A 14,877-nucleotide genomic window follows, 5' to 3' on the forward strand; every position below is an offset into this window, starting at 1 on the left:
GAAGAATCGTGTTCCCATACGATATTTTCTTTAAAACTGTCCAGCTCACGAATGGACAACACTTAAGCGAAAATATTTTCGGTCTAATGTACATATATTACTTTTTTTAGATTAGTTGTTAAATCAATTATATTTTCTACTATTTTAATTTCAATTAATTCAATAAAAACTATAAAATTGTCATTTTATTTAGATTTATTTTTATAGATTTTATTTTGGTGAGTATACAAATAGAAAAAGAGAAAACTCATCTTCTAGAAGACGAGAATACTCATCTTCTAGAAGAAGAGAATATTCATCTTCAAGAAGAAGATAATACTCTTCTTCTGGAAGAAGAGAAAACTCATCTTCTAGAAGAAGAGAAAACTCAACTTCTGGAAGATAAGATAGGAACACTTCTAGAGGATACTAGGTAGTCACTTCAAGAAGTGACTTCCTAGTCACATCTAGAAGAGTCTTTGGCAATACCTTACTTCCAAGAGTCATCTAGAAGTTTCTTCTGCGGGTCTTCCAGAAGTATCTTCCACGTTACTCTTAGACGTTCCCCAGCTCGGCATCAGTTCTTCCCGACTGGTGACAAGAATTCTTATACTTCCGCAACATCGCTGGCGAGCTTTTAGCACGTTTGGAAGTTTCATACGGGTAACTTCCGCAATAGAAAATGTTTGTAGGGTGAAGCCACTGTCTATGACAATTGATATGATGTTCATTACACATAATGCAAATACATAAATATTTATTGGCAAGGTGAATTCAACATAAGGGAGGTGTTATGTCAATCAGATGATTATTTTGTTTCTTCACATGACTCGTACGCACTGATGTCAGACTTTCAGCTTGATTACAATTGGAACCGCTGTCGGCAAACCACACAAAAAGAGCGAGCGACGAAATTAAAATTAAGCGACTGTCGACCAGACCACAAAAAAATCAATGCAAAATGATGTTTGTTTAAAATTATAATTATTTTTTAAGAAATAAATAGGAATGGATTAAAATTATTCAGAATAAATACGGGAACAGATCTAATATGTTTTCTCATTAATTTATATTTATTTTAAGAGATAAAAGGCTCAAATCGGAAGGTCTGGTTGTGTGGAGGACAGGGCAGAAAATTAAGCCGATCCTTATAAAATTTATTGTTTGGGAATTATGTTTATATAAAACTTATTTGTGCCCAAAGTCAAGTCATTTTCTAAAGGGACTTTGTATAGGGGCTAGGGTTAAATGAGGCCCAATAATTACGAAAATCGATAGTGTTAATTTTTATATAAAACTTAAATATGCTTATTTTTGGATAGATAGTAATATATTAGACGTACATAGTTAAAAAAATCAAAGGCCCAATTTGGAAGGCCGGGTTGTATGGGGGCAGAAATTGAGCTGATCCTTATAAAATTTATTGTCGAGAATTATGTTTATATAAAACTTATTTGTGCAAATTTGATCGTGATACTAGTGTTTGTAAGTGAATTGTGGGCATTCAAGTCAAAAATTAAATGCAAGATTGATTTGTGCCCAATTTCATCGTTATACTAGTATCTATAAGTAAGGTTTTAAATTGCATGTTTTTGAAGATAGAATAACTTTGTTGAAATGTTAATATGGATGTTTAATTTTATGATCGCGTGAACTTTCACGTTCATTTCTCGTCAAGGTAGCGAAAAGGTTTTTTTTATCAAGAATTGTCGACATGTGCATATAGAGTCACGTTTTTAAAATTTGATGCGATTGCAAAAGGGTGAGCTGAGTATTTAAGCTAAGTTTTCGGGAAAATAATATAAGAAAGTTGTACTTTTTTTGATGTTGTTGCGGAATGCGTAATCCGCATAATATACATGTGACTAGAACTCTTTGCGAAAGTACTATGAATTTTGAAATTAATTTTAAAATACCTACGAATTGTGTTACTGCGTGGTTTTAACTATTTACAATCAAGTTAAAATCTGTGGATCACGTTAAATGAAATTAAATATGTATTCCAGGAAAGAATATTGTAACTCAAGTAATACTTTACTTTATAAAGAGATACAATAAATTTGGTGGGGCCTAGTTTCGTCCCGATAAAACAGCGAAAAATTTTTTTTTTTTTTTAAGTAATTCTTTATTTACAATCTATCCATTTAAGGATAATAAGTAAATTTGATACAATATACAATAATGAAATAATTGTTGAAACTCCGTTGAGGACAACAATATATATATATATATATATATATATGTAATGTATGTAAACGGAAAAAAATTAAATTCAAAAAGTCACCAACAAATCTGGGATTATTGAACAAAAATTGTTTATTTTAGTATTATGAAAATTTGGAGGATATTTTTAATATTTTTTTAATATATCGAGGGACTATATTCAATAGTCGCAATCAGGGTACGGATAGCGATCGAATTCAATTCGATCGCGAGCTAAATTTAATTCGAGCGATTTAAATATTTCATTTTCCCACGAATAAATCGCGAGTTTAAAAATTAAACTTAAAAATTAAATAAATTAAAATTTATAAGACATAATCAAATTATATTGTATGTATGTTCATTAGGGATATAACTAATTTGGCGAAATTTTGGCATACCACCACGTGAAAATAATTTAAGAGTTGCATTTCTAATAATGATATGATCTGTATTAGTTGTAGAGCTGTATTTTTTAACATCATAGCCGTTAAATTTAAATAAGTTAAATCCATAATACAAGTCTGAAAGTATTGAGTAACTACTTTTTAGTATTGAGTACCCAAAAAATAGGGCAAATACTCGATACCCCACTACTCAATACTTGAACAGCACTACTCTATTCGACTTAGCTATGTCAACTTGCATATTTGCAAAATATGTCAATAGTTATATTCCTAATGTACATATGACATAACCAAATAAATTTTCTATTAAATTTATGTACATATAGTCGCATATAGGCGAAAGGCATAATATAACAATTAAAAGGTAGAATCAGTAGAAGAGTACGTTCTCAATTTTACATGCCTTGAATCAAAGTATAACAAGTAGTCCGACTCTCACATATAGGAAATTACTCTCTCACATATACGAGTTCCGTGTGAATTCAACTCTCTTGTGAGAAGTTTAAACTTGTCAAAACCCTCAAAAGTTTACCTTTCTTTTTTGACCACTTTTAAGGATCGTACGCGAAACTTCAGTTATCCACAAAAAATCTGTAATTTTTTACAATAGATTCATTGCACTTTTCACATAAAATATTGTTTAATTTTCTTAAACTGGAAAAAAATTTTTTTCTATTTATTGACATTTCATTTTTGTTGTTGTTGAATTTTAATTTACAAACAGAGTTTCAATTTTTGGTATTGAAAATTCAAACAAATTTAAAATTGTAATTTTTTATAAAACTCTGTGTGTTCAGAACGCACCAACACATATACATTTTTGTTACCAACACATATTTACCCTACAAACATTTTCTATTGCGGAAGTTACCCGTGTGAAAACTTCCAAACGTGCTAAAAGCTCGCCAGCGATGTTGCGGAAGTATAAGAATTCTTGTCACCAGTCGGGAAGAACTGATGCCGAGCTGGGGAACGTCTAATAGTAACTTGGAAAATACTTCTGGAAGACCCGCAGAAGAAACTTCTAGATGACTCTTGGAAGTAAGGTATTGCCAAAGACTCTTCTAGATGTGACTAGGAAGTCACTTCTTGAAGTGACTACCTAGTATCCTCTAGAAGTGTTCCTATCTTATCTTCTAGAAGATGAGTTTTCTCTTCTTCTAGAAGATGAGTTTTCTCTTCTTCTAGAAGAAGAGTATTCTCTTCTTCTTGAAGATGAGTATTCTCTTCTTCTAGAAGATGAGTATTCTCGTCTTCTAGAAGATGAGTTTTCTCTTCTTCTATTTGTATACTCACCAAAATAAATCTATAAAAATAAATCTAAATAAAATGAAATTTTATAGTTTTATTGAATTAATTGAAATTAAAATAGTAGAAAATATAATTGATTTAACAACTAATCTAAAAAAAGTAATATATGTACATTAGACCGACTCACAAAAAATGGTGCTTGAGTTACCCCCTCATAATATTCGCTGTATATGATGTTACCCAAAATATTTTCGGTTAAGTGTTGTCCATTCGTGAGCTGGACAGTTTTAAAGAAAATATCGTATGGGAACACGATTCTTCATGTTAAATTCAATATTTTATCCAGCTTCAAAAAATCTTTGTTATGTTTTATAATGGTTCCCAAAATATTTCTAGTCTATCGATGGCCGTTCGTGAGCTGAACCGGTTACAAAAAAGTCCCTTTTTAGTTATTTTGTTTTAAATTATACAGCATTTCTTAAACAATATATACAGTATGTGGTATCATTTGAAAGGTTTTTTGAAGCCACATCTAGTGGTGCGCAAAATTTGCAAAATTGTGTATATATTTAATTTTTCTTAGTAAAAACTTAACAATTTTAAATATTTTGGAATATGACAATTATAAGCAAACGGTTATTTATGATTAATACATCGTTGGACGCGACTTTAAAATACCTTTAAAACGATACCCCGTATTGGATATTTTGTTTCAAAACAAACAAAAATTTTAAAAAAATAATTCCAAAATACCTTTTTTTAATTTGGTCCAGCGGTCACTTAAAATATTTTGGGAATCATCATAAAACATAGCAAGGTAAATTTTGGGAGGGGTAACAAAAACACGTTTTTGCTTTCCATACAGAGTGAGTCGGTCTAATGTACATATGTATCAAAAATTTAGAATTATTACCTTATAATAAGATAATTTTCAGGGAATCTGTATTAATATTCCAACTGCTGACTGGTATACTTCCAAAAATTGTAAAACGTTGGACTCTTAAATATTTTTGTAGTTCTTCATCAATTTTATGATTAATCCATCAAATTGTAAGAGTTATATTATGAAACGCATTAATCCTTCAACGAAATAAACCAAAATAATCTTATAATTAATATTGAATATACATACTTTGTATTTATTGAAATTACCAGTTATACTTTAGGAAGCAATAAAAATAGGATTCTCTCATATCCAATATATTTACCACCAAAGTTTAAACGGTCAGATCCATTTTTTACATTTTCTGCAAATAATCGACATTTTTAATGGAACCACGTGATGAAATAAGACATATATAACTAACCAGATCCCTTTTTTATATTTTAATTCGGTTAGAAGTATTTTAATAGGGGGTACAATATTAGCTACTGCTTTCTAAAAAATAAAATAATTAAAAATTAATTAATTTATTTATTTATTGTTTTGAATCAATAAAAACATTACCTTTCATGAACATTTTTTCAATAACTTGGAATTAAACCGTCTATAAAGATCTGAAATTACTAAGTCATGGATTATTTTTTAAATTATTTACAGTCACCAACGATAGAAACACCTTAACGACCCTAAACGGGATATTGCTTTTGACACTAATATTGCAATACTATTTTAAATCCAAAGCTATATGAAAATTAATAAAATTGTATTTATTTAAAAAAGGTGGGTTTAAAACTATCTGATTTCAATATTAAATATCTTATATGGGCAATTTCGTGTCGAGTGACCCAAGTCAAAAATAATTTATGTATAAAACAGTAGTATTAATTTCAATATAATGATTCCAGGCCTAAACGCGCAAATAGTTTTAAAAATATTGAAAGTTAAGATTTAACTCAAATAAATCTAAATATGTTAAAAATGCAATGTTCATCAAATGAAAGCCGAAATGTGCAACTTGAAAAAGTCTTTAAATGCTTATACCTCCTAAACATTTTTAATTAAACATATTAGACTTTTTTAAAAATAATGGAAATGGAAGCCGTTTAGAGTTGTTAACATATTCCTAAAATGGTATTTTAAAATGACAACTTACTTTTTAATTTTATTTATATAATCCTTCCTTATACTTTTTGGTATATATTTAATACACTTCGCCAATTAAGAAAACCTTCTTAAATGTTTATTAACAGTTGATTTTTAACACAACACTGTCATATTGTTTTTTTATTACTTAAGATTCACAATATTTTAATTACACTATTTTTCTATGAACATTAAATTCAATAACTCATTTAAGTTTTACGATGAATAATTAAAACTGAACATGACTGAACAAAACACAAAACATCACTGAACTTAGCAAAATTTCTGCATTATTTATTTTTATTTTTTTTTCACGCTAAAAAATGGAGTATTTATATTTTTTTGTTTTGTACTCTTCTTACTATCATCAGGAAGTAACCTAAAAGTATACTTCCAACGGCGAAAACTAGAAATCAATGTATTTTGTTTTTGTAAAATGTGTGCTCTCGTCTGACAATTGTACAGAAGTGACTACAATCCACACTTCCAGATGAATAAAATACAACATTAATGTGAACACTCTTCAAACTGTCTTCCAGAAGTGACATAAACATACAAATCAAATTAGGAAACAATGTATTTTGTTATTGTAAAATGTGTGTTCTCACCCAACTCTCATACAGAAGTCACTAAAACGTATACTTCCAGATGAAAAAAATTCAACAGGCATGGTTTTTTGTTTAAGCAAAATGGATGCACTCTTCTAACTATCATCCGGAAGTAACTTAAAAGTATATTTCTAGAAGACGAAAATTCGAAATCAATGTATTTTGTTTTTGTAAAATGTGCGTTCTCGTTTGACAATCGTCCAGAAGTGTTTCTGACGTGGCGTCTGGGGTGATGCGCAATAGTTTTCTCTTTTAAATGTTTGAAGGGGAGTTAGGTACTTTTTCACTAACACATGCTTAGAGTTAGGTACTGCTGTCAAAGAGTCGGACTACTTGTTATACTTTGCCTTGAATTGTCACAAAAGAGAAAATTAAAAAATATAAAACAAAAAATTAAATGAAAATTATTTGAAAATTTTTGTGAAAAAAAATAATAAAATTTAATAATTTGAATAAAAAAGAACGCAAAACCATTGGAAATCAAAATACGGACATAAAAGTGTGGAATACTGCTTGCGTGTGCCGTTCAAGAAACATTTCATGGTATTTTTCGAGATTTTTCATTTGAATATTTTGAAGTTTTTCTCTTTTTAGTTCTTCTATATTTGACATAACAAGGCAGAAAATTGATAACTCTCCCTACTGATTCTACCTGGGAAAAAGAGATAGTCAAAGACCTAAATCCCCTGTCAAAAACCTAACTGGTGAGAATGTATTAGTAGAAGCACAAAATAAACACAGTTGTTCAAAAGGTACTAAATAATAAATGTATTTTTGATACGTTATTCAAAATCGATTTTATTGCTGATTCTAACGTATTTCATTAAAACAAATGTCCACAAAAGAAATTAGACTCCTCCGACCAAAATTAGCGATTTTATTGACAAAAAAACAAAAGGCCCTATCTACAAAAACATTTAAATATTAAAGGTGAAAAGTCCAATTTATCCATTTTTAAGTACACCATTGTCAACTATCATAACAAATAATAGGGTTCACTATTAAACAATTTGTTTATTTTATAAAAATAAATCGCGCTGATAGAAACAAACTTTTCAATTTAAATAGTTTTTTGCTTCTCCTGCAAAATTTTAAAAATGTTAGATAGGGCCGTTTGCGTTTTAGGTGACGATATATTAGTGAATGAAAATATTAGTTAATTTTTTTCAGAATATATTTCATCTTAAAACATATTATAAACACGTCTTTTTGTTATTTTTGTCTGCACTAATACGAAAAGTTGTAAATTTTCGTTTTCAGTTTTCATTAAATGAAATGTTAAAAAATAAAACATATTTTTTTTCGTTTGTAAAATATAAATTATTTTCGGGGTTTTAAATATATTAAAAGTGTGGCAAAAAATAATAAATATTAAGTTTAAGTGATAAGAAAAACTATTAAGTGCTAATACCCTACCAATTTTGCGAAGAAAATTTGAAGTTTTGTGAGTGCGTTTAATTCTCTCAAATGTGTTTTATTCTCTCAGAACTCGTCTGTGTGAAGAGAATAACAAGTTTTGTTTGACAACCCCTTCAGTTTCGCCTATATCCTTCCTATATGTTTATGTATGTACATATGTACATTAGGGTTATAACCAAAATAAGGCCCTATCACTATGTGGTAGCCAGTACTGATCTAGCAACGAAAACATTTTTTTAGGTAATTTTGGTGCAAAAATTTCCGCGGCAAATCGATTTTCTGAAAGCTTTCACAAACATACATACTACATACCGTCACCTGAAATGCAAAAAGGCGTAATAACCAAAAAATTTAAATTTGACTTTTTGATTGAAAATGGTTTACTGCATCAAAATACATGTTATTGCAAATTTTTAGAACCCTATTGTCAAAAATACCGACTTTATTGGAATGAAATTCAAAAGGGCGTAACAACAAATTAGTCAGTTACACGAATAAGAAAGTCCTAAAAAGCGACATAATAGATAATGTCTGGCGGTACAGTTATATTCAAAAGTATTTATCGATGTCGGGATACAATACTTGTAAGAAAATGTCGTTTTAATAACAAAAATAGCATTCATTTTATTTAGTTTTTTGTCTCTCCTATAAAATTTTGAAGTGTTGTTAGCCCTTTTTGCATTTCAGGTGACGATACATTACAATTCTATGAAAGAGATTTTAAAAACCATGTATAGTTTCTAATAATTTGAGAAAGCACGTGTTTTGTTATATTTATAATAAAATTTTTTTCCAAACCATTTGACTTACAATCTATATATATAAAAATGAATGTGTGTTTATTTGTTTGTGGGTTTGTTTGAAGTCTATAGACGGCTAAACGCATGGACCGATTTTCTTGAAATTTTAACAGTACCTTCCTGCATATCTAGAAAGAACTATATGCTACTTTTTATTTTAAAATTTCAAGTAGGCGAGTTGCCACGCCTACTTATTTAATAGCTATTAAAAGTCATATATCTTGGAAACTGGTACAATTAGAGTTCACAAATTTTGCACGGACAACTTTGACATCCATAAGAATATTTTTTTGACAAAATGGGCGGAATGACTATAGTGGGCGTGGCACCTTCCATATTAAGAAAATATTAAATCAGTATATCTCGGAAAATGTAACAGTTAGAGCCCTCAAATTTGGTCGGAGCCACATAAGTCTCAATGTGATTAGTTAGAATAAAAAGTGGGCGCACTAGCAGCAGGGGCGTGGCACTTCCTTAATTAAATACACAAATTCATTTATCTTTAAAACTATTAGAGTTAAAAGCTTCCAATTATGCAAGAAGAACTTTAGCATCTATGTAAATATTTCGGGTGATAAATTAGCGGACTACCAATGGGGGGAGCGGCACCTCCCATATGAATTAAATACAACAAAATATTTTATCTAAGATTCCTAAAATTTTGCAAAAAGGACTTTCATATTCATCTGGACATTTTGGGGGAAAAAAGCGGACTTTCATCAGGGGGTGGCTTGGAACACCCATATGAATTATATAGACAAATTTGTATATCTGAGATACTGTAGAAGCTAGAATCTTCAAATTTTACATGAAGAACTTTGACATTCATGTGAACATTTAGAGAAAAATTGGCGGACTTTCAATGGGGGGATTGGCCTCTCCCATATGAATTAAATTCGGAAAAATTGGCGAACTTTCAATAATTTCAGTGGCATCTCCCATGCGTAAGTGGGTTTTTTTGCTTTTAGTGTAGCAAAGCACACTGGGTATAGCTAGTAAATAATTGGCGAACTTTCAATAATATGAGTGGCATCTCCCATGCGTAAGTGGGTTTTTTTGCTTTTAGTGTAGCAAAGCACACTGGGTATAGCTAGTCAATAATATAATAAATAAACAATTGAATGAAAGTGCTACATTTTTAAAGATCACTTGCATGCCCATCAATGTACATACATGTATGTACATACAGTGTCTCACATAAATATTCGAATTTTTTATGAATTACTGTGTTATTTTATGATGCTACTTTAAAAATAATAATGGTATTTAAAAATTTTTAATGAACTTTTATTAATTTATAATATTTTTACGAAATACAAGAAAAAAGTAATAAAAACTCATTAATGGTTTCCAAGAAAATGGGAAAAACCCAAAAAGAGTCATTTCAGGTACTACGCAAAAATATTCGAATTTTTTCTAAGAACTTTTTTAGAATCCTTGAACACGTGTTTTATTGCCCATTAATTAACCCATTATGCAGGTAGTGGTTATATGGAATATTTAACATTATATTTTTTGGAAATTTGCATAATTATGTTGTAAATCCTTCCTGTGTAAGCGCTTAAAATGTTCAAAGAAAAAGAGTTGATCAATTCAAATTAAAAAATTAATTTATATCTGTATAATCAAGGCCGATCAATATTACATATAGGGAATGTTTGATAGATTCCCATCGAAAATATATTTTGTCATTAGACGCATGGAACAAAGAATTCCATCGAGTATTTACCATTATCAAGTCGTCCAAAACTGCTGTCAATACAGGGCGACAGAGAAATACTGAGGAAATACCGAAGGAACCTTCATTATTAGCTCCAAAAATTAACAACGAACTCAGGACAGTCCTGTGAATAAAAATTAGTGTCGAAATTGTGCGCAAAGTACTAGGGAACAATAATTTGCATGGTCAAGTACCAAGGTGGAAACCGCTCATATCGAAGTTAATCGATGTTAAGTGTCTTGACTCCGCAAATAGACTCATAAGTAAGAATATTGGATTCTGGAAGGAGGTTATCTTCGACGATTAGAACAAATATAATATTTTTGGCTCAGATGGTCGTCAAATGATATAGCGAAAGCTTGGAGATGCCTTGGAATTATCTAACTTAAAACGAACTGTAAAGGACCCAAGTTGCTCTGCCATATTTTGAGGTTCTGTGTCCGTCCACGGTGTTGGACTGCTAAAATTTATTATTGTAATTATAGACTAGAAGGTCCACTTGTCAATTTTAGAGCAGAATTTGCATGCTAGTACCACCAAAATGGGACTACAACCCATTCAATTTATTTTTCAACAGAAAAACGATCCAAAATACACGACCTGGTACGTGAAAATGTTGTATCTTCTTTCATCAAATTTTCAATGGAGTTAATGTCTGGACTTAAACTCCATTGAAAATTTGTAGTTATATTTACAAGAACAATTTTTAAATCACTCATTATCCTCTAAAACCACCATACGGTTGCTTTAATGAAGAATGGGACATAATAACGCCAGAACTATTCCATAAATTGGTAGAAACGGTCCCACGACTCTTGGAAGTTGTTTTTAAAAATAAAGGCTACTATACAAAACATTAATTTCATTTTAATTATTTATTTTTACTTCATAATGCTAATCTAAATATGATTTATACAAAAAAATTCGAATACTTTTGTGAAGCTATTTTTTGCACTTTTTTTAAAAAAAGTTAAATTAGTTTAAGTAAATTATTTTTTTTTTAATTTTTAAAATGTGGTATAAAATTTAAGGACTGTCTGGACAACATAATAAATTTATTTATTTTTCCCACAAAATCTATTATAAAATGATGTCTGTTTTCATAATACATTAAATTCGAACACTTATGAGAGACACTGTATGTATTACATATGAAAGAACAAATACATTTACATAAAAAGGTAAAAAATTCCTTTTTAACACTTTCCCAGAATTCGTTTTTTGTGACCGTCATAAAATATACGGCCACATAACCACACAAATTATTTCGTAGTAATTGTTTTTTATTGCCATCATAAAACCTTTTTCTTGTAAACACACAAATGCTGATTTTTGTTTCGAATTCAACTCGTTTTCCACACGCTCGCAAGCGAGTTGAAAAAAGAAAAACATGTAAATATCGCTTACGAAGCGAATACAAAACACGAAATTTTGATGGCAAAATATCCAGAAAACAATCCCGCATCAGTGATATAAATTTCAAAGACAAAAATGTTTTTGGCAATTTTATAGCATTTTGAATTTTTTTCTATCTTAAAAAATGAAAAAAAAATCTGAATGCAAAACTTCCATTCCAAAAATTGCCCTTTGTATAATTTTCTGTTGCAAAACAAGTTTTCTTACTAGTTTGGACACAAATAAGTAAAAATTGTAAAAATCGACCTAATAGTTTTCGAGATATTGCACATTATGACACTAATTATTTTAATTTTACTTTTTTGCTTTAAACTCTATCCCTTTGTATAATTTTCTGTTGCAAAACAAGTTTTCTTACTAATTTGTTTTCTTACTAGTTTGGACACAAATAAGTAAAAATTTTAAAAATCGCCCTAATAGTTTTCGAGATATTGCTCATTATGACACTAATTAGTTTAATTTTACTGTCATGTTTAACCAAATAAAGTTGATTTTGGACCAAAACATAATCTGCTGCTTTTTTAACAATTTGGTTTCTTTTACTCCATTAAATTACATAAAATATAATATTGATTGATATTTTATATTACTATGAAAAACTTTATTTTAACTTTGCATATTAATGCAAAATTTGAAATTATTTGCAAAATTTTAAATTCTTTAAATATAAAGGTTTTAGAAATATCGTGTTGTGATTGAGATAGATTCTATTCTATTTTTATTTCGCTCTCTGGCGATCCTCTCATTGTTCTCTTATTTTTATGTTGTAGCGTCCATTTATAGAAATTCTGCGTAATCCGTTTTTTATAATCAGCTCTTATTTCCTATAAAAGGACTGAGAAGTTTAAAGGACTTACAATTTCAAACGAATATTTTAAATATTTTATGTATTGTATGATGTAAATATTGGTATCAAATGAAAGGTGGGAAACTGTGAATTCTATCTATATTATTTATTTAACTTACTTAGATTATAAATCTTAAAAGAAATTTAACTTAAAACAAACAAAAATTTTTAACTACTTTTTTTGACAAATTTTCTCTAAGCTAATTATGAAAAACTTAGTACAGATAGTTAATACAAATGGTCCGCAGTTTCTTTTACATATAGATTTTTTATGTGTGAAAATGAATGTTGCACTGTGTAATATTCCTTTTTTCCTATTTTGACATCCAGGGAAAATGATATTTATATCTCTTGAATCATCCAAATCTAGTTTTGCGTATAATATTTAAGAGGCAACGTTGTGTTTTCTTAATTTGTAATGAGTAATCTATATAATGTAGTTTTTTAATACATTACCTGGTAATGAGTAGTCGTTATCAATAACATTGTTTAATTTTTTTGAATGGGATTTGTAGCCAATTATCTAGAGCATCAGTCAAATTATCTTAAGCATCTATCCAAAGTTTGTGGTTCGAATCATAGTTCATATCAGTATTTTTTTAAAAACGTCGATTTATACTTTTATATAAAAACGATTCCAAAAAGTGCTATAAAATAACTTGCAAATGGAGCAATGGGTAAGCGGAAAGACTAATAAACACAAAAAATAACTGTAAAGCCAGGTTTAAGCCCGGTAAAGTCGGGTAAGCACATTTGTTACCAGTTATTTTTTGAAACTCTTCGAACAAAACTAATTAGATATTCACCCAAAAGTAACTACTTCCACATTGTTCCAATATTACTTGCTTACCGGGTAAGTAAAGTTTTTCCTGGGTAATTTATAATCCAATTAAGAGGGTAGCGCAATTAAACCAACTCATTTAAACGAAAATTTTATTGAATATCTTATATGGGATTTGTTTATTGCATTTATTCTGAACAATTAAACGGAAACTACTGTATTGTTCAAAAGAGTTATCGCGAAAAATTAATTTTAAGTAAAATAAAATTTAAATAAAATTATCTCATTCACAATTCAGCACTTTACAATTTGAAATATAAAAATATCACAATTCGGAAGAGTGAATTTACTAAAGATGAGTTAAGTCAAAAAAGTTTAGCTGAGATTACGGCTAAAAATTAATCTTTCCTTAATGTAACAAATTCTATTCTTTCAGAGTCGTATACATACATATCTGTAATAATAAATTCCAAAGTTCAAAAGTCGGATTTTACTGAATATACAAATGATCAGAAATATTAAACATATTTATTTAAACTAGCAATAAAAGTAATTTTGTTTAAAAGATCTTTTCTTACTTTTCTAAATTTTTTAGAGTTAAACTTCGACTGACCGGCTATTTAACCCTACTGCAATAAGTGTCCATTAGACTAGCTACTTGTGGACACTTGACTCTCTCCTAGGACACGTCAATAACTAGTAAAGTAGCTAGTAATATGACTAACTCCTTAGAATGCATTTGGACAATGCCATTCCTTGACTACTTTTGACTGTCTCTTTTTAGGCTATAGAGTGCCAATTGACTTTCTCGTAAGACAAGCTCATGTTAAAATGGGGAGGATATATCAATAGTATGCCAAAATTCAGGTTTCGCCGAATATACAAATGTATAACTATTTTATTTTACAATATTAGTAACTTGACTCACCTCTGTGTCGATTTGTTTGCTTATCAAACATAAGCATAGCATCTTCTATCTGTAATTATATGAAATTGGGAAAAAGTGTTATTATTATATTAATTTTAAGATGTTATTAATATTATACAAATTTATAATAAATCATTACATTTTTTATAAGTTTGAATTGTAAAACACTTGATAGACTAGAACAGAAGCAAGAACATCCCAGCAAAAACCTTGAATGTAAAAACCATTATTTGACGCTCAACATAGAACATTTGGCTAACAAACCGAAGACCCTGGTTCGTATTTCCGCTGGCACCTTTTATTAGTAAAAATCAAAACAACTTACTCAATAACTTCTTTGTAAACGATAGTGTAAGTAATTCTTTATCTCCCTATTTATAAGCGAGTGTGGTAAGTGCTTGTATCCAATAACATCACTGTGTTATAATCATGAGTTAAAATGCCAAAGAATAAGTAATGGAAAGAGGTTTTATTAGTTTTTAACTAATTTATT

At 29.3% G+C, this 14,877-nt stretch overlaps 1 protein-coding gene across 10 annotated transcripts in view; it reads right to left on the reverse strand.

The window, feature by feature from the left end:
* Nucleotides 1-14,019: 14,019 nt before the first annotated feature.
* Nucleotides 14,020-14,877, reverse strand: part of LOC119616445 (RNA-binding protein Musashi homolog Rbp6-like) — a 328,977-nt gene continuing 328,119 nt past the window's right edge. For 7 of the 10 annotated variants that reach the window (XM_037972785.1, XM_037972788.1, XM_037972782.1 and 4 more), the window contains one exon: nucleotides 14,270-14,433. In XM_037972785.1, the coding sequence (XP_037828713.1) occupies nucleotides 14,368-14,433 (66 nt within the window). In that variant the 3' untranslated portion in view covers nucleotides 14,270-14,367. Of the gene's footprint in view, nucleotides 14,434-14,877 lie in introns of all 10 variants that reach the window. The other 3 variants (XM_037972789.1, XM_037972791.1, XM_037972790.1) reach the window with 2 other exon arrangements.

The sequence above is a fragment of the Lucilia sericata genome, unplaced genomic scaffold (assembly GCF_015586225.1).
Source record: "Lucilia sericata isolate MDLA Ls3-8-SP2 unplaced genomic scaffold, ASM1558622v1 Contig000072F_arrow, whole genome shotgun sequence".
Classification (NCBI taxonomy): Eukaryota; Metazoa; Arthropoda; class Insecta; order Diptera; family Calliphoridae; genus Lucilia; species Lucilia sericata.